Raw genomic sequence first — 25,358 nt, 5'->3', positions numbered from 1 at the left:
AAGAGGGAGGCGAGCCTCTGCCGTGCCAGTCCCATGGTGCCTCCTGGCCCGAGAGCTGGGCTGCCCGGGAGGAATGTGCCGAGGGGCTCGAGAGAGCCGGGCGGCTTCCTGGAGGAGGTGGCATTGAGCTGGGCCTGGAGGGAAGTGTCAGAGATGGTGGGCCCAGCGAGAAGTATATGGGGGCAGAGGAGGCTGCTGGGAATAGCCAGGGGGCTCCTTACCTGGGAGGGAGCTGAGCGCAGTCTTGCAGGTGGAGAGACGGCTTGGCCGCGGCTCTGAGGGCTCCAGGAGGCGGAGGGGTGGGGTGAGCAGAGGTGGGAGAGGGCGGGATGGCACAGCGCCCCGGTGCAGCCTCCCTGCGCTGTGGTGGGGTCACTGGCCTCTAGCTGGGCAGCCCCGCCGGTGGCCTGCACACCGTAAAACGTGAACATTTAAGGCTCCCTGTTGGTTTTATGTGTGCATTGATTGCGTTCAGGGTGGGTGGGAGTGGATTTATAATTAGACAACAGTCCTGGCGATCAATAGAGAGATTATTAGAACCATAAATAGAACTTTTGGACTCAGATGAGGTAATTTCCCCTGAACCGGGGCATTGATCGTTAGAGGCAGCCCTGGAATGTTAAAGTACTGCATGTTAGGCTCTAGAATTAAATACCTCTGGAGAGACGTGCTGTGAACCTCCACCACAGCCCATCAGCGGCCCTGGGCGCCACAGTCTCTAGGCAGACTTGGATCTGGGCGGGCGAGGTGGGTGGAAGGCCTGGTGTGTTCTAGGCGCCGTGGCTGGGAGCCTGCCCCGTGGGCTGCCGGGGGTCGTTCTGTGCGCATGGCTGTCTACTGTCCGGAAGGAGCAGCCCTCAGCCAGCCACGCTGTTGTCGAGACTGCAGCCCGCTTCCCCGTCCAGAGCACAGAGCTCGGCCCTTTCCGGGTCATTCACCTCCTCAGTGTCCAGTGACGATTCCCGGCAGTGGGAGCCGCCCAGCGGGACAGTCGGGCAGTTGCTTTCCAGACTGTCAGGCAGAGGCACTTGTGCCACTGTGGGGGAAGGAGGTGCCCGTGGGCCGCCCCAGGTGCTCTGCCCTGGCCTGCTCCACGGGGACACGGCTGTGAACCGTGGTGTCTCCCCCATGTTGGCAGGGCCCCGTCAGATGTTCGCAGGGCACCTGCGCTCATTTTACAGCCGATGCCAAGAGATTGAGGCTTTGGCCTCCTGACCCCACGGTGGGCTAAAGGTAGCACCGCCTGGGGCGGCTGAGGGTGGGACGAGTAACTGGGTGAAGGGTGCATCTACCTTGGGTCCAGGCTAGCAGAGCCTGTGCGAACCTTCCCTAGTCTTGTAGACACAGGCTGGGCCCTACGCAGGGCCCCACAGTTCGTGGAGGAGGACCTGGAGCAGAGGGTTCCCAGCCTGCCGCAGGGGCTGGGACAGCGGAGGCTCGGCCTGGACAGGGAGGATGGAGGGCTTCCTGGAGGAGGTGCTGCACGCTGCTTTGAGTGGGAGGTGAGGTCATTTTTGGTGGAGCCAGGATTTCCCTCTGTCCATGGAGGCTGGGTGGCCCCAGCTTGGGGACCTGACTCCTGCTGCCTGTGTGCCAGCCTGCTTGCCTCCCCCCACTTCCTGTGAACCCTGGCGGGGGTCCCTGGTGGGTGCTCACCTGTCCTCGGGGACAAGGCCGAAACGGCGTGGGATGGAGGGAGCTTTGTCCCTCTGACCTGGCTAACCCGTTGCTGGTACCCCCTCTGGGCCTCAGTTTACCCACCCGTGGAGTGGAAGTTGGACAGATGGGCCCCCACTTCCATGTGAGGTGCTTCTGTGACACGGGGGCGGGACAAGGCACCTGCAGAGGCTAGGACCGTCCCAGCCCAGGGCCCTCTGGGTGACCGGGCAGAGCTTTGAGGGGGCCTGGCACATGCCCAGTGGACGATGCCACCCGTGCCCCCTGCAGGGCAAGATTCAGCTCTGGCCGCCCCTTAGCCACCTCCTCCTCTGCCTCCCCACCTTTCCTCTGGGCACGAAGTGGCCCCCGGAGAGGTATTTGTCCTGAGGAGCTGGGGAGCGCTGTCCTTCACGGGCCACAATCTTGCAGATGTGGAATGCAGGTGCAGAGGGCTCCTAAGGAATGGGTTAGCTTGGTGTTTCCCAGGCCGTGCTCCTTGGCACCCCGGCGCCCCGTCGTGGGCGCCCTGCAGAGAGGCCTGGAGGCTGCCGCGGGGGCCTCCCGGGACGGCGGGCCCTCCTTACGCTCCTCTCCTCATGCTTTTCTTTCCTTGCTGCTGTGGCACCTCCATCACGTTTTCCGTTTGGCCGCCCCCCCCCCCATCTGCTGTCCCCGTGTTGTGTCGTGTCGTGTCTTCCCTTCCCCGCCCCCTCGGCTTCTTTGGGTGCGTCTGGGCTCTGCTTCCGGCAGGAGTCGGCAACGGCCTCCCAGTGGGCTGGCGGAGCCGAGGCGCGTGCGGGACCCCCGACAGGTCAGTGTGGGGCTCGGCCGGCCGTAGGCAGGCTGGGTGGCCTGCACCGTTGCTGGTGGGGCCGGACGTCCTGGCTGAAGGCAGAGATGCCGGCATGGGAGGTGGGGTGCTTGGGCCCCGCGGGAGTGGGTGGAGGGCCGTGTGGGGCCGTGACCTCACAGCCCTGTCCCCTGCCATCCAGGCGGCCTTGCTGGCCAGCGTAGCCGGGCCAGCCTGGGCTGCTGGGCGTGGGCCCCGCCTCGGGCCGGTTGGGGCAGTGGGCACCCGGGGTGTTGCGGGGGTGAGCCCTGCCCTGGCCCCCAGGAGCCCCCGGCCGTGCGCTGCTCGCAGGGGGTTGCTCAGCCAGACCCAGGCCGGGCCCTGTGGGTGACGCAGCTTTTAACATCAGTCCTGTCCTCCACCGCTCTGCTCGACAAACGAGTTTAGATCTCTCACGGGGAGCACGTATGTGAAGTGACAGAAAAGGGACTGACGTTTGAGGTGAGGGAGCATCGCATGTCACGTGCGTGTAAGGCCGCAGGGGAAGTGGGCAGCGTCCAGGCTGTCGGGGACCTTGGCTGCCCCGCGTCACTCACATTTGCCTTGAGCTCCACAGCTGCCTGGAGGAGAAGCAGCGTCCGGTTCCCGTTATCCAGGTCCAGGCCTGGCTGACCCCCCCCACCTTGTGGAATGTTCCCTGTGAGCGGGTGCCTCTCTGCTCCTGCAGCGCCCCCCTTGCCCTGGGGCACAGGGCCCACCTCCTGGCCGTGAGCTCCGCGTGTCCCTGCCACGCTTTGTGCTCCTGGAGGACAGATTTATTGAACACCTGCTACGTGCCAGGCAAGGTGCCATGGATGTGGAGGAGACCGGGCAAGTGTAGAGGCTCCCTCCGGGGCCTCCTGATTCCTGGCATGCACTAGGTGCTCATGCAAGCTTGGGGGATCGGAGAATAGGGTGCTGGGCAGTTGAGCCTGGCCTTGTTTCTCTGTGACTTGGCAGCACTACGTAGACTGGGGGAAGCTGGGGGAGGTCTGAGGGCTGGGGGAGGCCACGGAAGGCACAGGGAGTGGCCTGGAGAAGGAGAGGGCTGGCCGGACTGGGTTCTGAGGGATGCATAGGAGTTCCTGCCCTATAGGCAGATGCGAGGCAGGTGGCAGGGTGTGGTGCGCTAGCACAGTGCCTGGCGAGGGCCTGGACTATTCCAGGTTGGCCCTTCTCTGCCACTGACCTGTCCTTGCAGCCTTGGGGGTGCTGCAGGGGGGCCAGGTGGGGTGCTTGGCGTCCATCCAGCTTAAGGTTTGGGGCTCCCTTTGAACTTCCTTTGCAGACATGTTTCTGCTGTGTCCCTAGGGGGGTTTTGGGAGCTGGTGCTGACCACGGGCTGGGTGGGGTGAGACCCTCTGCCGTGGTGAGGAGGGATGCTGCTGTGAGGTGGCGGGACCTCCTGCCAGAACATTCCTCCTGGGGCCCATGATGGCTTATTCTGCTGAAGTGCCACCTGACGTGGCTTGTGGCCGTGTCACTTGGGAGACCCCGAGGACGCTAGGCCCCCTGGAGTGTGGCTGCTCCCTGGCTTCCTCACAGGCAGGCTCACCAGACAGGCCCCTGTCCTTTCATCCAGGTACAGAGGACTCCCTGGACAGGGCTCAGGGCCAAGTGAAGCCAGAAGCCCCAGGGACCGGGCTGTGGTGCCTGGGGAGCCTTGGGGAAGGGGATGGGGCTGGGGTGGCCGACGTCCATCCTCCTCCAGGACCAGGTCTGGCCTGGGGGTCCAGGGCCCGACACGTGCGCGTAAATGTAATATACAGCGGGCGGATCTCAAGTCTGCCAGCGCCGTCCTGGGGCGCGCTTAATTACCTTTGTGCTTCGCTACGAGCCTGTCTCCCTTTCCAGAGTTTATTTTAGCTAATGAGTTGGAAATGCCAGAGTAGTATTTCAGGTGATGGGAAGACAATGCATTATCACACATGGGGCAATTAGCGCTCATGACAAATCTTTATTGTGGTTCCTTCTCAGTCGTGCCTCTGGGTGCTCCCAGACAGATGGCCCAGGGGTGAGGGGGTGGTCCCTGTCCATCGGTCCTGACCACTGTGGTCACTGTGTTTGTGGAACTGGAAGGGGGAGGGGCTGGAAAGTCCAGTCCCTGGGCGGGCGTCTGTGCCCGCCTCTGTTCCAGCCACTCCCCAAGCCGGCTGGTCCCATGCGTGCAGGGCCCAGGGAGCTTGCTGGGCTCCGGGGTGCACGGGCCTGCTTCCTCAGCTCCCCGGTGAGGGACGGGTGCCTGTCCCTCATGCGGGCTCCCTGCTTCCCTCCAGGCTGAAGCAGCGGTGGCCGCGGTGGCGGTGGCAGACACGGTCCGGGACGGCCCTCCGTCCGTGGGCCCTGATGGCGCGTCGAAGACGTGGAGCCGCAGCGGGGCCTGCACCACGGCCCTGGTCACCCCAGCCCCAGGCATCCCAGCGGGAGCCTCCACGGGCCCATCAGCCGCAGCCTCCTTCTTCCTCAGGTACGTTCTCCTGGGGCAGGCCCGGGGCCTGGCTTGGGGGCAGCTTGGGCGCGGACAGTGTGAGGGGGCCTGGGGACCTCAGCCTCTGGCCTGGCAGCCTGCGGGCCTTCCCGGGGAGATCTGTGGCCTTGCGCTGCTGGCAGTCGAGCAGAAGGGGAGCTCGCAGCCGTCCTTCCGTCCGTCCGGCCTCTCAGGGCGCCACATCGACGGCAGTGTGAGTGGAGGCCTCTCGCCCTGGGGGTGGGGTACAGCCAAGGACAGGGTTCGAACTCTGCCGCTCCGAGCTGTGCAACCCTGGGCAGGTCACGTAACCTCTCTGTGCCTCAGTTTCCTCAGAGGTGCAGCGAGCTGATGTCTGTGAGGCCCTGAGAGGACGCTGGCCCAGCGGGAGGACGCTCAGCTGTGGGTGGTGGATGTCCTCGGGCGGCCCTGAGCCAGGGCCGGCGGGAGGGGGAGGGTGGCCGTGGAGGGGAGGCAGATGAGGCAGGTCTCAGGGCAGCTGTCCCAGCAGTCGGGGAGCACAGGGGTGGAACGGGCCCGGGGGAGCATCCCTGGGTGACCGAGGAGGCTGTCCTGGGGGCCGGCTGTACCCACACCCCACCTACCGGGCTCCCCCTCCTGGGGGGCTGCTGGCACACCCCCTCACGGCTCTGCTGTCAGATCTGGCTCCACCGGCAGCAGGAACCAGGTGGGTCCCCGCCCCAGCCCCGAGCTCCAGTGCGCAGGGCCGACCGGGCCGTCCGCGTCCCCGGGATGCCTTGCGTGGCCCCGCAGACACCAGGTCCTGGGCCGTCGGTTAGCGTGGACGAGGCCTGGCAGGCCGGGGCGCTGCGTCAGCAAGGTGCAGGGTGCGGGGGAGTGGTGTGTGGGAGCAGGGGGTCCCTTCTCCCACTTGCGCGCCCCCCGGCGATGCCCTTGGGTTCCGAGCTTCCCCCTGTGGCGTGGGGAACGCAGGATGTGCCGGTGGTAATGAGCGGTGATGGCTGGCCCGGCACGGGTCACTGTCCCATTAGCAGCCCCTGCGGGCGCTAATCTGGTCCCCTGATCCCAGGAGCCTGCGCCGCGTCAGCTTGGCCCAGTGGCGGGCACACGGTGGGGTGTTGGGGGGCGCCAGGCTGGTGAGCACAGCATCGTGGCCCTGTGCGGGCTCACCACCCCAGCTAGGTGCAGAGAGCCCGGCTGGGACTCTGGCTACGGGGCAGGTGGGGCCTGCCTGGAGGGCCCGGGAGCCCTGTGGAGGGGACGAGAGGGGCAAAGCGGGCCTCGGGAGGTGTCCTGGCCCGGGTAGGCTCTGCCCCTGGGCTTTGGGCAGCGGCCGCGCTCCATCAGGCCATGCTTGCTGGGGGATTTCAAGCCTGAGACCCTCTGAGGACGAAGACCAGCTCCGGGGGTCTGGGCGCCACACTGGCTCCTTAGCAGCCTAGGGCCCGCAGGAGGGGTGCGCCTTTTGTCTCCAGCTGAGCTAGGCTGCCTCCACTGACCTTGGGAAGTTACCATAGAAACAAGCACTGGGGGCTGGTTTACAAGGCATGGGGCGGGGGTGGGGTGGGGGGGACACTGCCGGCTGCCATTACTTCCAGCCTGTTGGATCCCCCCAGTCACAGCGGCTTCCGGAGGGTCCTGGGCCACGTTGTGGGGTGGGTGTTCCTGATGGGAACACCGTCTCCAGCTCATGCCTGATTTGGGCCCGAGACCCTCTGCCCTTTGGGGCTGTGGCACCCTTCACTGTTGGGGTGAGGGGGGTGCTCTCAGCTGTATGTGCCCTTCTTTGCTTTGTGGGGCTGTGGCTCAGAGGGGAAAGGGGCTTGTCCAGAGTCCCCAAAGACCAGGAGCTGCTGGACCCCGGGGGGCCTCGGGCACGAGCTGAGCGCGTGTTCCGTGCTCCCACCTGCATCCCTCACTGGGCATCTGGGGGGCAAAGCTGACACCCAGCCCATGCCCTGCCCCTCGGAAGTTTCTGGTAGTCGGGGTGGGGTCTGTCAGCCTTTGACAGCAGCACGGAGCCTTTGAAGGAGCCGAGCAGTGTCGCAGGACACAGGCTTTGAGGGTTGAGTAGGAGTCCGGTGTTTGCCAAGTGGAGACGGGATAGGGTGGGGTCAGGATCTGGGTTCTCCACCGGCCCTGAGCACTCCCTGCGGGCATGCTAGCCGCGGGCCTTCCCGACCACCTCTGAGCCCCTCACCCTGCTGTGGGCAAGCCAAGGTGGGGGTGATTCTGTGGGTGGCTTGGTGCCCAGGGTCTTGTTACAGGGCGTAGGGCACAGGGGTGAGGCCCGGCGCCCTGCACGCCTCAGCTGGGCTGGGTGGGTCGCTCGGGCATTGCAGCCACAGCTGTGACCGAGAGCGCAGCGTGCCAGCCCCCACCAGAGTCCTGAAAAGGCCGGGCCGCCAGTAATTACATTTTCTCCGGAGGCTCTGGTGACCTTGACTCCCCCTTCCCGAGTCCTCGGGACGCTGTGTGATGTCCCCGTCCTTCCTGTCTCTGCAGCCTTTCCTCCCCCGAGATGCGTCCGTTAGCGCTCTCTCCTACCCGCGCTTCTGGGCCTCTCCGGGGCTCACCTCCTGGACCCCTGAATCTAGATGGCGTGGGAAGAACTGCTGGGGGTCTTCTGGGCAGGTGCAGGGCAGGGCGAGTGGTGGGTTCCTTCGGCGACAGGAGCCCCCTGCACTCGTAGGCACCCCCGCCGCCCCATTGCAGTCTCAGCGGAGCCCCCTTCCCGTCAGCCCGGGTGCCCAGGCCACGGAATGTCAGCCCAGGTGCCCAGGCCACGGAACGTCAGGTGTGGCACCTGGCAGAGGCCCAGAACCAGAGCGGGTGCTGCCCAGAGGTGCATGGGCAGGAGGGCCCCACGGAGAGGTGTCCGTCACCGGCAGGGTGCATGAGGCAGCTTCGTAGCCTCAGCGTGAAGTTCCCAGGTGACGTGCAAAAGGCAAGCAGGCCATGGCAGGGAGCAGCGGCCCAGGTCAGGGCCGCTAGGACCTTGGGCCTCGTCCTCGGAGGCGTAGGCCCCCTTAGCAGGCAGCTCTGAGGGGGGATGCAGGCGTGGGGCGTGGCATGTGGCATGTGGCTTGGTCTGCCGGCCTCCAGGCGGCCCAGGCAGGAAGCCCTGGGTTGGCCGTAACTGACCCCCACACACATCCAGACAGGCCCGTGTGTCTCCTCAGGGTGATTAAGGACCTCACCGTCAAGGCCAACTGCCTGTGAAATTACCTTCTTGTTTGGAAGAGACAATTTTTCTTTGTAAAAAGGCAAATATTTTCTTTTCTGTTTATGTGAATTAATGACCCGGGCCAGTGAGCCTGGGGAAAGGCCTCTGGGATTAGGTGAGAGGGCTGGGGGCTCAGAGGGAGGTTGGAGGAGCTCGGTCCCTCGCTCATTCATTAGTTCACTCCCTCCCTCCTTCCCTCCCTCCGGGCCCCATCCTGAGCTTCCCTGTGTTCTAGGCCTGGGCTTGGCAAACCCCTGCCCTCCAGAGCCCCCACCTGATGGGACACAGCCGTGTGAACCTGTGGCTCAGGGCGTGGAATGGTTCCCGTGGTAGCAGCAGGCACAGGGTTTGGGGAAGCCCAGTGTGGGGGCATCAGGGCAGGCTTCCCGGGGGAGGTGTCCTCTGAGGACGAGGAGAGCTGTGCGTGCAGGTGAAGTTCCTGCTTTTCCAAGTCTCCTCTCTAGAGCCAGACCACTCAGACGTGCCCACCCGCCCCCTGCAGGTTCTGCCTTGAGCCCCCCGCACCCCAACCCTGCTCCCCAACAATGCAGTGGGTGTTCGGGGTCCTGAGTGTGGTGCCTGTGTGTTCTCTTAGCCTCTGTGAAGCCTGGCATCACTTCCTCCCCCACCCTCACTGCCTGGAAACCAGGTCTGTGCACCCAGAGGCTGGGACCCTCCCGCGACCACCCCCAGGCCATGTGAGCTGAGGTGCAGTTGCTCAGTGGCTGACGGGCTTGTCCCGGTTTTGAAGGGAGCTGGATTTCATCACAGGAGACAGTGCTGTCCCGAGGCCTCTGAGTCATGCCCGGTGAGGCAAGCCTGTAAGAACAGAGACCTGGAGGGCTGGGCAGGCTGGGCACAGCTTCTCAGCTCCCAGCCCTGCGGGGGCTGACCCAGGGCCAGGGAGGGAGGAGGGGGTGCCCCGAGTTAGGTCAGACCATGGGGCAGAGACGCCCAGCCAGTACCGTTCCAGCCCCGTGGGGCTGGCGGGACTTCAGATGGCTCCGGGCCCAGCCTCTGTCCAGGCGAGACCTGGGCGTGTCCAGCGGGGAAGGACACCTCCCTGTGCTCTGCTGCTGGGACCTGAGGGTGACGGAGGGGGCTGAGGTCTGTGCCGGACACCCTGGTTCCTGAGAGGGTCACAGAGGGTGCAGAGCCGTCTGTGGCCTTGAGCAGCAGGCAGAGCACTGCCTTCTGGAGTGGCCTCTGCAGCCCGATGTCCTGTCTCCCCCAGCGCCTTACCCGTCCTCCTGGCCTTCACGTCCCCTTGAGCCTTGGGGGGTTCAGGGTGGCCCCACCCCAGCCTCGGGGACCCTGGGTGGCCCTGCCCGACCTAGGGAGGAGCAGGGAGCCAGCTGTGACGGGAGCGGGGGACACACCTCGGCCGTGGTGGTCTGCTGACCTGTCCAGTCTCCTCGAGGGCCCAGCCGGTGCCTCCCAGGACAGGCCGGTGCCGGGCAGTCCCTGTGCTGCCCTTCCCCCACGTCTTGGGGACTTCTGTTCAGGCGGTTTTGGGTTTAGGGCACATGCGCTCAGGCAGGAATCGGGGCCGCGTCTCCGGCTGAGGGCCCCGGCCCGAGTTGTCCGGGCAGCTCGTGGGTTCCGCTCACAGGCCCCCGCCCCCGCCAGGCGTGCACCGGCCGCCCCACTGAGTTAGGAAGGGTCCGCCCCGCACCGTAGATTACTTTTATTTTCCTTGATGACACCTCGCTAGGAAGAAAGCCGTCCCTGGGGTCTCTTAAAAGACAGCTCCTGTGAAAGATGAGAGGAGTTAAGCAAAACGCCGGTAGCTGCTCCGAGTGGGAGGCGGGCTGGGGGCCGTGTGCCCAGAGGGTGCAGGCCCTCCTGTCGGGCCCCTTTGAGGGGCACAGGTGAGACTCAGGGGCCTGGGGTCTTTGGGAGAAGGAGGGCGGGCGCAGCAGGACTGGGAGAGGGGCAGCTGGGCGGGGCGGCGGGGGGCTGCCTGCAGGCCTGGTGGGCAGCTTCTTTCAGCCCTGAGTTGGCCCTGCTCTGACCTCCAGCCCCTTTCACCGGGAAGGCGGGCGGGGTGGGGGGGCTGACGGAGGCCTGGGCCATCTGGAACCAGGGCCGCCTGGACCCAGGCCCGTCTGTGTCACCTGTGCTGGGTGCCTTGAATGCGTTCGCTCCTCAGGGCTATACACGAGGGCGTCTGGTGGTCATGTCATCCCATGTTAGAGATGGGGAAATCGAGGCACAGAGAGGCTAAGTCACCACGTGTGGGTCACACAGCCTGTGAGTGGCGGACCCCAGCATGTGCCGTCCCGCCCCAGCTGCTGAGTTGGGGACTTGGGGCGGCAGAGGGTGGGGGAAGGGGATGCCCTCAGTGCGGGGTGTGGAGGGGGGCCGGGGTCCCGTGTCTGCCTGGGGCCTCTGTCGCCTGGCCTGTACTGGCAGAGCTGCCAGTGGCTGGACATGGTGGCCCCAGCCCCGGGGGCCCCTGCTTGGCTGGGGGGGAATGACCTGTGGCCGTGTAGCCGCATTTAGGGTGGGGCGGGTGGCAGGACAGCTCTGAGGACCCGCACCGCCTCTCCTCCCTTCCCCTCCCCTCCCCACGCCTCCCGCCCCTGCCCTCTCCGCCCCTCCCCTCCCCAGGGCTGCCCAGAAGCTCAGCCTGGCCTCCAAGCGCAAGAAGCCCCGCCCGCCGCCGGCCCCCGCCGCCCGAGGAGCCGCCACCTACCCCACGGACTTCAGTGGGGCCCTGCAGCTGTGGCCGCCGCCCGTGCCCCCCTGCCTGCTCAGGGCCGCCTCCAAGGCCAAGCACAACCCCAGCAGTGTCGGAAAGGTAGGCCGTGCCCTGACTTGGGGGTGACCCTGGGGGGTGGCACGAGGCTGGGGTGTCTGGGCAGCTGCGGGATGGGGTGCGGGAGGTGGAGGGGATGCTTCCTTCTCCTGGGCTGGACCAGGCTGGTGAGTGTACAGATGGGGCGACGGAGGCCCAGGCCCACCGTGACGGCTCCAGGTGGTGGCAGGGAGCCTGGCAGACTGTGGTGGGCCTACAGGGAGTGGGTGGGAGGGTCCCAGGGGCACGGGCTGGTCTCAGTGTGGGGCGGGACGGCCAGGGCTTCCCGGGACTCAGGGGTGGGGTCTGGCCCCAAGAGCCCCCTTGCCTCGTCTTTGTTGGTGTGCTGCCCTCAGGGGGTCCAGGGGGCAGGGGTGGGACCCCTCAGCTATCCAGAGTCCCGGCAAAGCCCAGCCGCAGCCTGACCTGAGAAGTGGGGGAGCGGTTGAGTCAGGATGCTCCCAGCTTCAGGTGGGGACGCAGGCCCCGAGTGGAGAAGGCCTCGCCCAGGCACAGGCTGGCTGCTCCTGGCTCCTGTGGCCTTTGGCTTCAGGTGGGGACGCAGGCCCCGAGTGGAGAAGGCCTCGCCCGGGCACAGGCTGGCTGCCTCCTGGCTCCTGTGGCCTTTGGCTGGGACGGTTTCTGTCCCGGTCCCATCTGGGTTGCCCGTGACGGCCCCCCAGGTCTGGGTCGGGGCTGCCTGTGCGGCTCTGCGTGCGTACATTAGTGGGGGATTCTGTGCCTCTGGAGGCACAGCAGGGTGGGGCCTGTCACCAGGGCCACACGGCTCTGGGGTGAGCACAGGACCCCAACCCTGAGCGTGCACCCCATCGCGTTTCCCTGGCCTTCTGCCCGCTCTGCCCCTCCCCGAGAGTGGCGGCTGCCCACCGGGCACTGGGTCCGGCCTTTCCAGTGCCCAGAGGCCCAACCCCTGCAGAGCTGGGGAGGCGGGTTCCACGCACCCCTGGACTCAGTCTGTCCTGCCGCCTAGGACACGCCCCAGGGGGCTTCTGCTCCTAGTGACGGCTCTGCAGAGGGGTCTGATGCATCTGCAGGGGTCACCCTGCCCGGGCCCGAGCTGATCCCCAGGCCCCCACCCCACCCTCCCCCTGGCCCTCCTGCTGTAGCCTCTGTGCTCGGCCTCCCGGAGGTCAGTCCCCGTGTCCAGACGTCCAGGAAGCCTTCCCTCACCCCATCACCACCACGCCCTGAGACGGAGGTAGACGTGTCCCCCCGGGAGCTTGCTGAAGTGGGGAATCTGGGCCCTGCTTGGGCGGTGGGAGTGCCGGGGCCAGAGGAAGGACACCGCGAGCTGGCCGTGGGGAGGGGGCTCTAAGCAGCTCTGGGCCTGGTCACTCGGCCCGTCTGGGGTGGGGGCTGGGTGGCTGGAGGGTTGGGGAGGCTCGTGGTGCGGACCCTGCTTTCTTACCGCCGCCGTGTTACTTGGGGCTCCAGCAGGCCTCCCTGTCCCCCTGGGGCCAGGCCCCCCACCCAAGTATTCCAGGGCGGGGGCTCCTCCCCTCTCTCCGGCAGACCACCGCTGTGCCCTGGTCCCCTGCGGCAGGGAGCCCGTGGCCGCCCGTCCTGGTCCTCTCACCGTGCCCCCCAGAGCCCCCTCCCCAGCTCCCTGGATGTTATTTGCATGAAGAGCACATAGTTAGAAATGCCTTCTGAAAGACATTTAATATTGTCAGAGGAAAGAAAGTTAGATTACACTCGATTCCTGACATTAATGTACCACTTAAGGTAATTCATCATCCTGCGGTATTAAAGAAGACAGCCCCTCCCCCCAGGGCTGCCTGGGCCGTCTCTTAGGAGTGGAAGCCCCTTTTTATGCAAAATGTATTTTTTCCCTACCTAGCTGCTATTCAGCGGGGCTTTGCAATATCTGAACATTTAGGGGGGAGACGTGCTTGTGTGGCGCAAAGACCCTGTCATTTCCCCGCGGTAATGAAAGGATTCTCGCAGACAGTGACCCAGGCATTTAGCTGGGACGGTGGCGCGTGGCGTGGGGCTGGCGCATGCGATGTCCCCTCCCCGCCGGGAACGCTCTCCAATCCGCAGAACCCGTTTGGCTCCTGAAGCGGCCAGGAGTTCACGCTGAAAAAAAATTGCCCAAAATTACTGGGAAATGCACGTTTTCATCTGCTTGGCAGTGGCGTTTGGAAATGAAATAGTTTTGTTCATGTCGTCGGGGAATAAGAGAATCGATTCTCGGCTAATGGAGCCCAGGTTCGGAGGAGCTCAATAGAAAAGTATGTCTTTCCGCGTCTCCCCGGAGGACCCCCTCTCCTTACGGCGGTGCGAGTTTGCATGTCAATTTGCCACATGCCGAAGGGACGGAGATGGTGCCTCGTGCGAACTACCCACGGTAAACCAATTTCGCCGGAGTTATGTATCTGTCAGTTACAATTAAACCCGTGAAAAATATTGGCTCTGAGATGAGGCTGGTAATTTGATTTACACTGTACTGGAGAAATCGGAGGTTTCACCGGAGAGCGGAGGGCGGTGTCCTCCAGCGGAAACCGGAGTCTGGTGCCTTCTCCTGGGAGGGCCCCCCCCAGGGTGGCTTGCCCTGTCAGCACTCGGGCCCCCTTGGCCACACCCAAGATGCGCAGCCCAGGGTGATTGTTCTCCACGCGGGTTTGGGGGTGTTTGCAGTGTCACTTGTTCTGGGCTCCTGCATCTTGGTTCCTGGCTTCCCTCCCCTCTGAGCTTTCTGTTCCCTTGAGGGCGTTGGGGCTGGTAGTCCAGCCCCAGGAGCTGGCATGAACGTGGCTAGGGAGCACGGGCAAGCCTTGTATCTGCTTTTGTGTTCGGGGGACTCACAGTGGCAGAGGCTGCCTGGTGGCCTGTTGGGCCCTGAGCTGAGCCGAGCCCTGTCCAGCTCTGCTCTGTCCCCACCCCGGGCCCCCACCCCAGCCTTTGTCTCTCCACCATCTCCCCTGGCCTGGGGATTCAGGATTCCCGTCTCCTCTGGGATCATCCCGCCCTCTTCCTTCCGGGTTCTGTGCCAGTGGGATTGCCTCTGGCGTCCTGCTGACACGGAGTCCTGCCACAGGTGTCCAAGGGGTTTGAGCCTCCCCAGGTGTCCTTGGGGTTCCGAGCGGCTCTGGGGTCAGAAGCACCAGATCCCGTTTCTCCCCGAGGGCGCCGCAGGCGTCAGGCCCGTCCCCCTCCGCGTGTTTGTCCTTCCTTCACTCCACACACTCCTGCCCACCCACCGCCTGAGGTGCGGACACGGGAGGATGTGCCCAGGGCTCTGAAGGCCTCTGGCTTGGGGCTGGGAGCTGGCGGAAAGGGCTCCCTGGAGGAGGTGAGGCTGGACAGACACGTGGGGGGCCGGGGTGCGGGGCACTTGTCCCTCCCCTCAGCAGGGAGGCAGCTGCTCGTGCGGCCCGCGCGCCCCTCGCCTGCCTGGCCGCGGCGCACGGCTGTCTTTCCTCGGGGCTGCCCCTTGCTGTGCGTGGAGCCCGAGGTCGGGAGCTGGGGGGTGGGGGAGGCCCCGGCTGTGAGGCAGCCCCTGTCCTCCGCATCAGGGGTGGAGGACACGCCTTCGGAGGAGCGTGCGTGGGGCTCTGAGGGGACCCTGTGGGCGGGGCCGGGGCCTGTGCCTTCCTGTCTGGTTGGGCCGGGTCTTGCCGCCCCGATCTGCTTGCCCCTCTCTCTCCGCCCTCAGATTTGGGGTTTGGGATTTCAGGAGACCCCCTGGCAGGCTGTGTGACACGGGTGAGACAGTCGACCTGAGTGTGTTCCCTCCCCGTTCTGAAGCCTGTGCGGGCCCGGGGGTGGGTCGCCATGGCGGCTGGTCCAGCGGGGAGCTGGCGGGCCTGGGGTGGGCCTGTGTGGGGTGACCCTACTCTCAGAGGCCTGTCTTTGGGTTCAGCTCCCTTGGTGCTGGCTCTGCCTCGGAGTCAGCGAGAGGGTGCGGAGGAGCCCCAGATCGAGGTGCGGTGCGCTCTGGGTCCCGTCCTCGTCCTTCTGTCTCTCTGCTCGCTGGGGCAGCTGGAGTCTGCTCCCTCTGTCCTGCCCTCCCTCCGCCCTGTGCCCCCCGCGCTGTGCTGACGCGCTCTGTTCCCGGCCAGCCTCTCCTCTCGCTGGCCCTCGTTTTCTCCCTGCATGGCTGACCTCATGTGGGAGGCGCTCTGGCCTGGAGCTGGGGTGCCGGCGCCGCGTTCCTGCGGCGGGGACCCCACGCCGGGGCCTGGCCCACTGTCCTGACTCGCGTGAAGCCCCTCCTGCCGTGTCCTTAGCAGCTGCTCAGATGCCCGCCCTGCCCACCTCCCCAGGTGAAGGTCATGCTGCGGATCTGGCCTGCGCAGGGGGCCCAGCGCTTGGCCGAGTCCTCGTCCTTCCTGAAGGTGGACCCGAGAAAGAAGCAGGTGACCCTCTATGACCCGGCCACGGGGCCCCCAGGCTGTGCGGGCCCCCGACACGCCACCACGGCTGCCGTTCCCAAGATGTTTGCCTTCGATGCCGTCTTCCCCCAGGACTCGGAGCAGGTGAGGGTGACAGTGGCGGCCTCGGGTGGGGGCGGGGCCTTCTCGTGCAGAGCCGGGGCTGGGCGGGGGTGGGCGGGGGTGGGGGTGGGGGGGAGGCCGGCTGTGTTTCCCCTTCCTCGCTGGCCTCCCAGCCCTCGTGGTGTGTCCACCCAGCTCCTGGCCTGGTTCTCAGGCCAAGTTTTTCAGAGCCCATGCCGCATGGAAGCTTTCCGAGTGGTGCTTTGTTTCCCAGAGATGCTCCTCCACGTGTCCCGTGTGTGCCGTGCGTGCGTGCAGCATGGTGTGTGCCCGGCGTGGCCGCAAGGGCACTGTGACTTCTGTGTGTGTGCGTGCACACTGCGTGTGCCTGTCAGCTGTGTCTGGCTGGTTCATGCTGTGAGTGTGTGTGTGTCCATGTCCGGTCCGTGTGTGTCTTGTGTCCACGTGGAGATTTTTGTGTCCTTGGTCTTGGGCGCCCTCCCGGCCACCTCGTGGACTCACTGTCTGTACGTGATGAGACAGAAGTGGCGGGAGGCCGGTGGCTGCCTGACTCTGTGCCTCTCCCCCAGGCCGAGGTCTGCTCGGGGACAGTGGCCGACGTGCTTCAGTCGGTGGTCAGTGGGGCCGATGGCTGCATTTTCTCCTTTGGCCACGTGAGCCTTGGTAAATGCCCCTTACCATCCCCTCTCTGCAGTCGCTGGGCGCCATTTCTGGGTGGGGTGGGGGGTGGGCATATCCCATATGGGCAGCAGGTGGGCACCTGGGGCGGGGGGCTGTGGAGAGGAAGCTGAAACCCTGTAGCCCTAGAAGGTAGAGCCGCGGAGTGGGTCGGAAGAGGCCCCCGGGGTCTCAGCGGCCCCAGGTTGGCCTGAGGGCCCCGGGCGGGGCCAGGGAAGCAGCTGCCGGGTCTGCTGGGCTCTGAGGGCTTGTCACGCTGGCCCCAGGCAAGTCGTACACCATGATCGGGAAGGACAGCTCGCCCCAGAGCCTGGGCATCGCGCCCTGCGCCATCTCCTGGCTCTTCAGGCTCATTGACGAGCGCAAGGAGAGGGTGGGCGCCCGCTTCTCCGTCCGCGTCTCGGCCGTGGAGGTGTGCGGCCGGGACCAGAGCCTGCGGGACCTGCTGGCCGAGGTGGCCTCCAGCAGCCTGCAGGACGCCCAGTCCCCGGGGGTGTACCTGCGGGAGGACCCCGTCTGCGGGGCGCAGGTACGCCGAGGCCGCCGCGCGGGGAGCAGGGCCGCGGGCTTGGGGGCCGCGTGGGGGTGGCGGCTCGGCCCCGAGCCACTCAGGCGCCCTCCCCGCTGTCCGTCTGTCTGCAGCTCCAGAACCAGAGCGAGCTGCGGGCGCCCACGGCTGAGAAGGCGGCCTTCTACCTGGACGCGGCACTGGCTGCGCGCAGTGCCAGCCAGGCCGGCGGTGGCGAGGACGCCCTGGGCGGCTCGCACATGCTCTTCACGCTGCACGTGTACCAGTACCGTGTGGAGAAGTGCGGCAGGGGCGGAAGTAGGTGGCCGTGGCGCCTGCGTGGTGTGGGTCCGGCCGCCCTCCCTCTCGGCAGGACTGTCCCAGGTGTGGGCTGCGGGGCAGGGTCTGGGTGCCCTGCGGCCGAGCCTTCACCCTCCTGCCCTGTGGTTTCAGTGTCTGGAGGCCGCAGCCGCCTGCACCTCATCGACTTCGGCAGCTGTGAGGGGGCACCTGGCAGGGGTGGGGAGGCCCCCGGGGGCTCGCCACATCTGTCCTTGTCGGCTTTGGGCAGCGTCATCTTGGCCCTGGTCAGTGGAGCCAAGCACGTGCCCTACAGGTGAGTGGTGGGCTCCTGGCCGGGGCCCTGGGGACCCAACCCAGGCCAGCCCACGTCAGGCGTGTCCAGCTTGTCTGTGGTCCCTGAGCCCCTCAGTTCTTCGCTCCTCCATCACCTGACGGGCCTTGCTGCCCGAGGGCTGGGGGGGGGGTGGTCCTGGCGCCCAGGGCGTGGGGAACAGAGGTGGGGGTCAGCCCTGACCCCGAGGCTCCAGGCCTGGCCCTGGTCCAGCGAGAGGCCCTGCGGCAGCCCACGCGCCCAGCCTCCCACCCGGCATCCCTCCTGGGCCCTCAGCTCCTGCCCCCCGCCCCTCCCCGGCCCCCAGGGAGCACAGGCTCACCATGCTGCTGCAGGAGACCCTGGCCACCGCCAGCTGCCGCACCACCATGATCGCCCACGTCTCCGATGCGCCCGCCCGCCACGCCGAGACGCTCAGCACCGTGCAGCTGGCCGCCCACCTCCACCGCCTGCGCAGGAAGAAGGTCAAGGTTGGCTCCGCCTCCCGCCTGCCCCTCCCTCTCCCCAGGGCCGCTGCCTGCATGGTGGGGGTGCCGGGGCCCCGCGTCCTGGGGTCACAGGGCTGTGCCCACACGGCCTTGCCCAGAGGCGGCGGGGCCCAGGCTCGAGGTCGCCCCAAGCAGAACCGGACCTGCTCGCGCCGGGGGCTGTGGTTGTCTGGCCTCTATCTGCCTGGCTCAGGGGTAGGTGTGTGCTCAGGGCAGCCTGGTGGGATGGCCGTTGCCTGTACCCCTCCCAGGCCTGGTCCAGCAGGGCACGCCCCAGGCAGCCCTCCGTCGGGCCGGAGGGTGGAGTTAGGGGCGCCCCGGGGTGCGCTGGGTCTGACTCCGGGGTTTGCACTTACGCGCCATGTGCTGAGGGCACGTGTTCTCACCCCCCTGTGACTCGGCTGAGCGCTTCCTTGGAAGTGGCTGAGGAGGTCCGGTTATGTTCGCGGCCTGAGACCTCTCGTGCCGGTCCAGTGCTTGATGGGACACGGTTGGTGGCTGCGCTGTCACTTCCTTCACTGGAGCGTGGTGTGTGCGGCTCGGGTGCGGGGGAAGGGGGGGCAGGCGGGGAGGCCGCTCAGGTGGGCCTGCTCTGTTCCCAGTACGCGTCCAGCTCCTCGGGTGGGGACAGCTCCTGCGAGGAAGGCCGTGCCCGCCGCCCCCCGCACCTGCGACCCTTCCACCCGCGCTCTGCAGCCCCAGACCCCGACCGCCTGGCCCCCAGCTCGCCCGGCGACCCCGACTACTCATCCAGCAGCGAGCAGTCCTGCGACACCGTCATCTACGTGGGGCCGGGGGGGGCGGCGCTGTCGGACCGCGAGCTCACGGACAGCGAGGGCCCCCCCGACTTTGTGCCCATCATCCCCGCACTGAGCCGCCGCCAGCCCTTCCGGGGCCCGCGTGACGCTGACCACTTCCGCTGCAGCACCTTCGCGGAGCTGCAGGAGCGGCTGGAGTGCATCCACGGCAGCGAGGGCCCCCCAGGAGGCCTGGGTGGCACCAGCGGAGCCCAGGCTAGCCCGGCCCGCGGGGGCAGGAAGCCCTCGCTGCCCGAGGCCGCGGCCCCCAGGAAAGCCGTGGGCTCCCCACTGGCCGCCAGCACGCCTCGCGGCAGCCCCGGCCCAAATACCCACCGGGGTGCCCCAGAGCCCTCCAAGGCTGGTGGTGACCAGAGAGAGGACGGCAGTGCCAGACCCGAGCTGCCTGTGCCGGATAAGGCCACGGGGGGCAGAGGCAGGAGGCCGCTGCCCAGCCCGGCCCCCCCACTGCCTCGGCAGCTGGAAGCTGGCGGGGCCCCAGAGGAGCCTGGGGGAGCCGACGGTGTGGGTGTGGTACGGACACCCCCCGTGGGCATGAGCGGGCAGGAGGGCTGCCCCCGCCCCTCCGCACGCGGCCAGTGTCTGGAGCGGGGCCTGCTGACCACCACGGTGACCTTGCAGCAGCCCGTGGAGCTCAACGGCGAGGACGAGCTGGTGTTCACACTGGTGGAGGAGCTGTCCCTGGGGGGGCTGGCCGGCCCCGGGCGCCCCTCCAGCCTGGCCAGCCTCAGCAGCGACTGCTCCCTGCAGGCCCTGGCCTCGGGTTCGAGGCCCGTCAGCATCATCAGCAGCATTAACGACGAGTTCGACGCGTACACCTCGCAGGCGCCCGGTGGGGCTCCGGACGGGGCGGCCGAGGCTGGCGGCAGCCACGGCTCCTCCGTCAGCTCGTGGCTCAGCGAGGTCAGCGTGTGCACGGCCGACAGCCTCGGCCCCGCCCCGCGGCCTCCCTCACGGGCCAGCCCAGACCCCTTGAGCCCCGGCTCGCCAGCGGGGCCTGAGCCTCTGGGCTCCCCGATCCTGGATGGCTCCTTGGAGGGCAGCAGCTTTCAGTTCTCAGAGCAGGACAGACCGGACAGTCCCGGCCCCGCCCAGAGTCCTCGTCCCACGGAGGAGGCCACGGCAGCCGCCAGCCGACCTGGCCGGGAGCCCCACGCCGCGTCCCCACGGCGGGCCGCCCCAGCACCAACCATCCACTCCAGCCTTCCCCGCAGACCGAGGACTACCTCAGCGGCCGGTCGTGTGGGCTGCCCCCGCCTGGCCCCGGGCCCGCCTGGCCCCGGAGGCCTCTTCGAGGACCCTTGGCTTCTCCGGGCGGACGAATGTGGCCTGCTGCCCCTGGCCTCTGCCAGCAGGGCCCCCGGCCTGGCCCCGATGCTGGCTTGTGCCCGGAGGGTGGTGGACGGCTGTGAGGTGGGCAGGGCAGCCCACAGGCCAGAGGCCGTGGCTCAGATCCCACTGCTGCGGAGGGGAGCCACCACGCTGGGTGTGACCACGCCCTCCACATCGTTCGGGGACGCCTTGGCCGAGGCAGCGGCCTGCCTGGGCAGCCCAAAGGCCACTTCCAGCAGCAAGAAGAGTGTGGCCTCCAAAGGAGACCTCTGCCCGCGGCCTGGCGGGGGGGCGGCCCCCCCGGCCCCGCCGGTGCGCAAGTCCAGCCTGGAGCACAAGAACAGCCCGGCGCCGGCCCCTCCCCAGGCCGGGAGCCTGGCTTGGGCCGGGGCTGCCACCTGCCTCCGAGGGGAGGGGGAGGCCAGGCCTGGCGGCCGGGCCGACCACTCCATCCCTAGGGCCACATCCAGCCTGAAGGCCCGGGCTGGCAAGGCAGAGGCAGGGTGCCGTCCTGCCACTCACGGGTCTCTGGAGCGGTGCGAGGAGGGCCTGGCTCACGGCAGCAGCAAGGCCAGGGAAGGCCCCGGGAGGCCGGCCCGGGCCATGCCCAGGTTGGGTGTGCCGCCTGCCAGCCCCACGCCTGGGCCCGCTCCTGCCTGTAGGAGCAGCCCGGCCAAGGGCGTGGGGGCCCCCAAGCCCCCCACCAGCGGGGGCAAGGGCCGCAGCCCGGCGGCAGGCGGGTCCAGGGCTCTGGGTTCTTCGGTGAAGCCGCTGGCCCCTGTGGCGGGCAGGACCCCTGGGGGCCCAGTGACGGGCCCCAGGGTCGCCCCGCGAGCGGTGCCTTGCGTTGGGGCCAAGGCCAGCCGGGGCACCATCATGGGCACCAAGCAGGCGCTCCGGGCCGCCCACAGCCGTGTCAACGAGCTGGCGGCCGGCGGAGGCCACGGCCGAAGTGGCCCCTTGTGGGGCTCGGCCGACTCGGACAGCGGCAACGACAGCGGTGTGAACGTGTCCGAGGAGCGGCCGCCCGCGGGCCCGGTGCTGCCCTCCCCGTACAGCAAGGTGACGGCCCCGCGGCGGCCGCAGCGCTACAGCAGCGGCCACGGCAGCGACAACAGCAGCGTGCTGAGCGGGGAGCTGCCGCCCGCCATGGGCCGCACGGCCCTCTTCTACCACAGCGGCGGCAGCAGCGGCTACGAGAGCATGATGCGCGACAGCGAGGCCACCGGCAGCGCCTCCTCGGCCCCTGACTCAATGAGCGACAGTGGGGCCGCATCCCCGGGCGCCCGCTCCCGCAGCCTCAAGTCCCCCAAGAAGAGGGCCACAGGTGGGTGTGGCCCAGCCCCTGCAGGGCCCCACCTTCGCGGATCCCAGTGTAGGCGGCCCTCAACGGTTTCACAGACGTGCCTGGGGCTGTTCAGGCTGTAGGTGTGTGCAGCCACTACCGTTTGTAGACGCACCCAGCGTGTGCCCTTCTCCGGTCCCTACGCTGCCTCTGAGGCTGGTCCCCATGCCCTCAGAGCGGGCTGGCAGGGGTGGGCCACACGGGGCACCCTGCTGAGGCGGGGGGAGCCGGGAGAGGACTTGGGTCTGGGGCTCCAAGCCTGGTGTTCCCCCCCGGGGCTGGTGCCCAGCTGCCTGGGAGCCCCCTGCTGTGCTGTTCCTGCCTCCAGCCCCTGGCCCTTCTGTCTCTGGGGACCTGGGTAGTGTGGGCCTGTTTCTCATGCTGGGTGTGGCTGGGGGGTTTGGCCACTGGCTGCTGTCCTCCGGGAGGGCGGGGGAGGCACGCCCTGGCTGAAGGTGGGCTGGGAAAGCAGGAGGCCGGCGTGGGGAGCAGGGAGGGGTGTGCTGGGAGATGTGGCTGGTGCCACAAGCATGGGCCTGGCTTGGGAGCCTGTCCGGAGGCGGTGCGGTAGAGACGGTTGCGATTAGGAAGCAGCATGGCCCCTTAGGCTGTCGGAGGGCTGCCTCCAGGGCTGGCGGGTGTGACCCTGAGGCTGCTGTCCAGCAGGGAGGGTGTGGCCGTCCCAGGCTGGCTGGGGGAGGGGCTGGGGGACAGGAGCCCATCTCTTCCACTGGGCAGGCAGGGGCAGCCAGGCGGGTGTGACCCTGAGGCTGCTGTCCAGCAGGGAGGGTGTGGCCGTCCCAGGCCGGCTGGGGAGGGGCTGGGGGACAGGAGCCCATCTCTCCCACCGGGCAGGCAGGGGCAGCCGGGTTTCCGGCCGGCGTAGGCTGAGCATTTCAGGACTGGGAGGGCCCCCGTGGGCTCTGCCTGTCAGAACCGCAGCCAGGCGCCCCTCTCGGTCTTGGGCTGAGGGCTGGGGTCCGGCCTCTGCTCACCCAGCGCCCGGCTCTCTGTTGCAGGTCTGCAGCGGCGACGGCTGATCCCGGCCCCGCTGCCCGATGCTGCTGCCCTGGGCCGCAAGCCCAGCCTCCCCGGCCAGTGGGTGGACCTGCCACTGCCCCTGGCTGGCTCGCTGAAGGAACCCTTTGAGATCAAGGTGTACGAGATTGATGACGTGGAGCGCCTGCAGCGGCACTGCCTGCCCCCGAGGGAGGACCCGGCCGAGGTCGGGGCTGGGGCAGTCCGGGGGCAGGTGGTCCTGGGAGGGCGGGGTGGGCCCCTGGGGTATGGCAGGGCAGCTCACTGACCTCATCTTGCCCTCTTGTCCACAGCCCTCCCAGAATGCAGAGAAGGTAGGAAAGGCCCCGCTCGCCCCTGAACCCCTGGCATCTCCCGATGGCCCTTGTGGGCCGAGTGGGGGGCCGGAGGGGTCCTGAGGCCACCGCTCTCATGCCCTGGAGTTACGCCGGGGTGTGGGCGTGCTTCCCACCGCCGTGCCCGCTCGTCCTGGGCCCGGGTTCCAGACAGGCACGGGCTGCTTTGGGAGCACGTGGCGTGAGCTCCCTCGGGCAGGAGGGGCCCAGGTCCTACCCCCTGCCTGCCTTTGAGGCCCTGCTGTTTGCCTGCTCGGGCCCGGGGGGTGGAGCGAGGCTCACGGAACCCCTGGGAGCAGGCCGTCCTCCGTGCCTGAGCCCACCCGCCACCGTCCCCGCCGCCCAGGGCCCGGTGTGCGTCAGTGCGAAGTTGCGGCTGGCCGAGCGTCGGCAGCAGCGGCTGCAGGAGGTGTGGGCCAAGCGTGAGGCGCTCCGCGAGGAGCTGGCTGAGACCCAGGGCCGGCTGATGGTGGAGCCCGGCCGCTGGCTGGAGCAGTGTGAGTCTCCCCGCTCATCCCCCCACACCCTGGGAGGCGCAGGTGCAGGACCCCAGGCTCTGCACCCCACCTGCACCCCCAGTCCAGCCACTTCACCCCATCCCAGGTGGGGACCCAGAGGCTGGGAGGGAGAGAAGCATTTCCTGGGCCTTGCGGGGACCCCGGCCTGACCAGCGGTCTGCCGTCCATCCCTAGTCGAGGTGGACCCGGAGCTGGAGCCCGAGTCGGCCGAGTACCTGGCGGCCCTGGAGCGCGCCACGGCCGCCCTGGAGCAGTGCGTGAACCTGTGCAAGGCCCGCGTCATGATGGTCACCTGCTTCGACATCAGCGTCGCCGCCGCCACCGCTGCCCCAGGGCCGCAGGAGGTGGACGTCTGAGGCTGGGCACTGGGACACGGGGGAGGGGGTGGGGGTGTCGGGGGCTCGAGGACGGGACGTGGGACGGAGCGAGGATGTGGCGGGGGTTGGAGGGACGAGGATGCGGAGGGTCCAGTGGGGACCCGCGGGTCTTGGAGGCGATGGAGCGTGAGGCAGGGGAGGGGCCGGCCGAGCACGTGGACGGAGGAGCGAGTGAGCAGGACACGGGAAGACTATCGCCCCCAGACAGCAACGCAAGTGCCTTTAACCTTGGACTGGATTTCTCTCCTTTTCGCGTTTGGTGCTAAGGACTCGAGACACCAGCAGACGGTGCGCTGGGGCCGCCGGCCCGACTGATCTGATCGCGCCTTCTTTACAGCCAGGCAGTTCCATGTAGCAAGACAGCCCCAGGCTCGCCGGGCTCCGGGTTAGGATTCAGGGTTGCTTTTCTTTCCTAGCTGTTTCCTCTCAGCAGAGCCCGCCTTGGTGGTCTCCAGACCTCGGCCTGCGTGTGTTCTCTGCGCAGATCGAGCCGGTGGGGTCTTCCAGGCGGGGATGGCCGACCCTCCTCTCCCCAGGACCTGCTCTGTTCTGAGGTCACCGGGAGGGCGGCGCCCAAGGGTTGAGCTGAAGGCACCTGGCGCCTTCTTCCACGGCAGGAATTCTTACCAAAACCACAAGCAAAAAACAAACCAACACACACAAAAATGGGAGGGGGAGGGGGAGGGTTTTGTAAAGGTTCTGTTAGGTTCGTATTTTTATATCGTTTTGCCTATAACTGAGGTATTTGCAGTTGGAATTTGAAGACAAATGGTCTATGTTTTTATGGTTTTCTATGGAAGGTGTCACTCCGGCCGGGCTCTTTCTGGGGGTCCCCAAGCAGGGCGGGGGTCCTCAGAGCCACTTCTTGCCAAATGTAGACCAGGGGTGAGCCCGCCGGCGAGCGGGGCGCTCCCGTCACTGCGGGTTCTGTTTTCTGGTCGTCGTGTTTTCTAGGGTTGCCCAAACGTTTGTACAAATGTGGAGATAATATCTTGCTACAGCTTTTATTTGTGAATAAAAGATGCAGCCACTGTTCATGCGGCTCCTGAGTTCACTGGGCGTGCAGTCCTCTGAGGGTCCTGGGGCGAGGGCGCTGCGGAACGTTGGAGGGATGCGTCCACGGGGTCAGAGGGCTTCGGGGTCAGCAGGGGACCCTCCCTCTGCCCACAAACCCTACAGCATCCCCATGCAGGGACCAGCGTTGTAGGCGAGAAGGCACTGGCCGGGAGGAGGTCCTCCTGCAGGCTGGGATGCAAGCCCCCATCTCCTCTCTGTCCCCCTCCCCAGCCACTCCGTCTCGAGTTGCCCGGCTCTCGGGGTCCTGAGGCAGGGAGCCAGGGGCAGGGGCTGGGCTGATGGGAAGCAGCATTTTCTGGTGGGCTCCTGGCCCCTTTCCCAGAGCTTATGTTAGCTGGGGAAATCCTGGCAGCGGCCATGGTGACCCCGCGGGAGACCCCACCTGCCTTTCCAGGAGGTAGACGAGCAGACACTCCACGGGCACGTCAAGGTTCAGGACCCCCTGAGCTGGAGGGGGTCCCCACCCAGCACAGCCACCCTCCCCACCGCCCCTCTCTGCTGTGCTCAGGCCGCCCTACCCGATGGCCCTGGCTGCTCCCTGACTGCCGCCCCCGCCCCATCTGGGTGTCCCCACCGCAGGCAGCCACGCGGGCACCTCGAGGCCCCTCCCAGCCAGCCGGGCCTCTTGCAAACCCCTCCGTACGCCTGGAACTTCTCCTCCGGGCGGCGAGTGTCGGGGCCCCTGCTTGGTGGCCTGGCTGCCCGGGGCTGCATCCACCCGGCACGTCACACCCGTCTCCTGGCCTCGATGGGGCCCCTTGGGGGC

At 67.4% G+C, this 25,358-nt stretch overlaps 1 protein-coding gene across 7 annotated transcripts in view; it reads left to right on the top strand.

The window, feature by feature from the left end:
• The window catches only part of KIF26A (kinesin family member 26A), a 41,837-nt gene extending 17,287 nt beyond the window's left edge, over positions 1–24,550 (top strand). For 4 of the 7 annotated variants that reach the window (XM_067715241.1, XM_067715325.1, XM_067715410.1 and 1 more), the window contains 13 exons: positions 4,765–4,955; positions 10,777–10,966; positions 15,253–15,465; positions 16,014–16,107; positions 16,389–16,651; positions 16,765–16,948; positions 17,084–17,246; positions 17,572–17,734; positions 18,355–21,229; positions 22,267–22,472; positions 22,579–22,599; positions 22,967–23,117; positions 23,313–24,550. In XM_067715241.1, coding sequence (XP_067571342.1) covers positions 4,765–4,955; positions 10,777–10,966; positions 15,253–15,465; positions 16,014–16,107; positions 16,389–16,651; positions 16,765–16,948; positions 17,084–17,246; positions 17,572–17,734; positions 18,355–21,229; positions 22,267–22,472; positions 22,579–22,599; positions 22,967–23,117; positions 23,313–23,494 — 4,896 coding nt within the window. In that variant the 3' untranslated portion in view covers positions 23,495–24,550. Of the gene's footprint in view, positions 1–4,764; positions 4,956–10,776; positions 10,967–11,010; positions 14,693–15,252; positions 15,466–16,013; positions 16,108–16,388; positions 16,652–16,764; positions 16,949–17,083; positions 17,247–17,571; positions 17,735–18,354; positions 21,230–22,266; positions 22,473–22,578; positions 22,600–22,966; positions 23,118–23,312 lie in introns of those variants that run through there. The other 3 variants (XM_067715646.1, XM_067715566.1, XM_067715723.1) reach the window with 3 other exon arrangements.
• Positions 24,551–25,358: the final 808 nt, after the last annotated feature.

The sequence above is a fragment of the Pseudorca crassidens genome, chromosome 1 (assembly GCF_039906515.1).
Source record: "Pseudorca crassidens isolate mPseCra1 chromosome 1, mPseCra1.hap1, whole genome shotgun sequence".
Classification (NCBI taxonomy): Eukaryota; Metazoa; Chordata; class Mammalia; order Artiodactyla; family Delphinidae; genus Pseudorca; species Pseudorca crassidens.
Note: the sequence above shows the minus strand (reverse complement) of the source record. Positions and strands in the feature narration are given on the sequence as shown.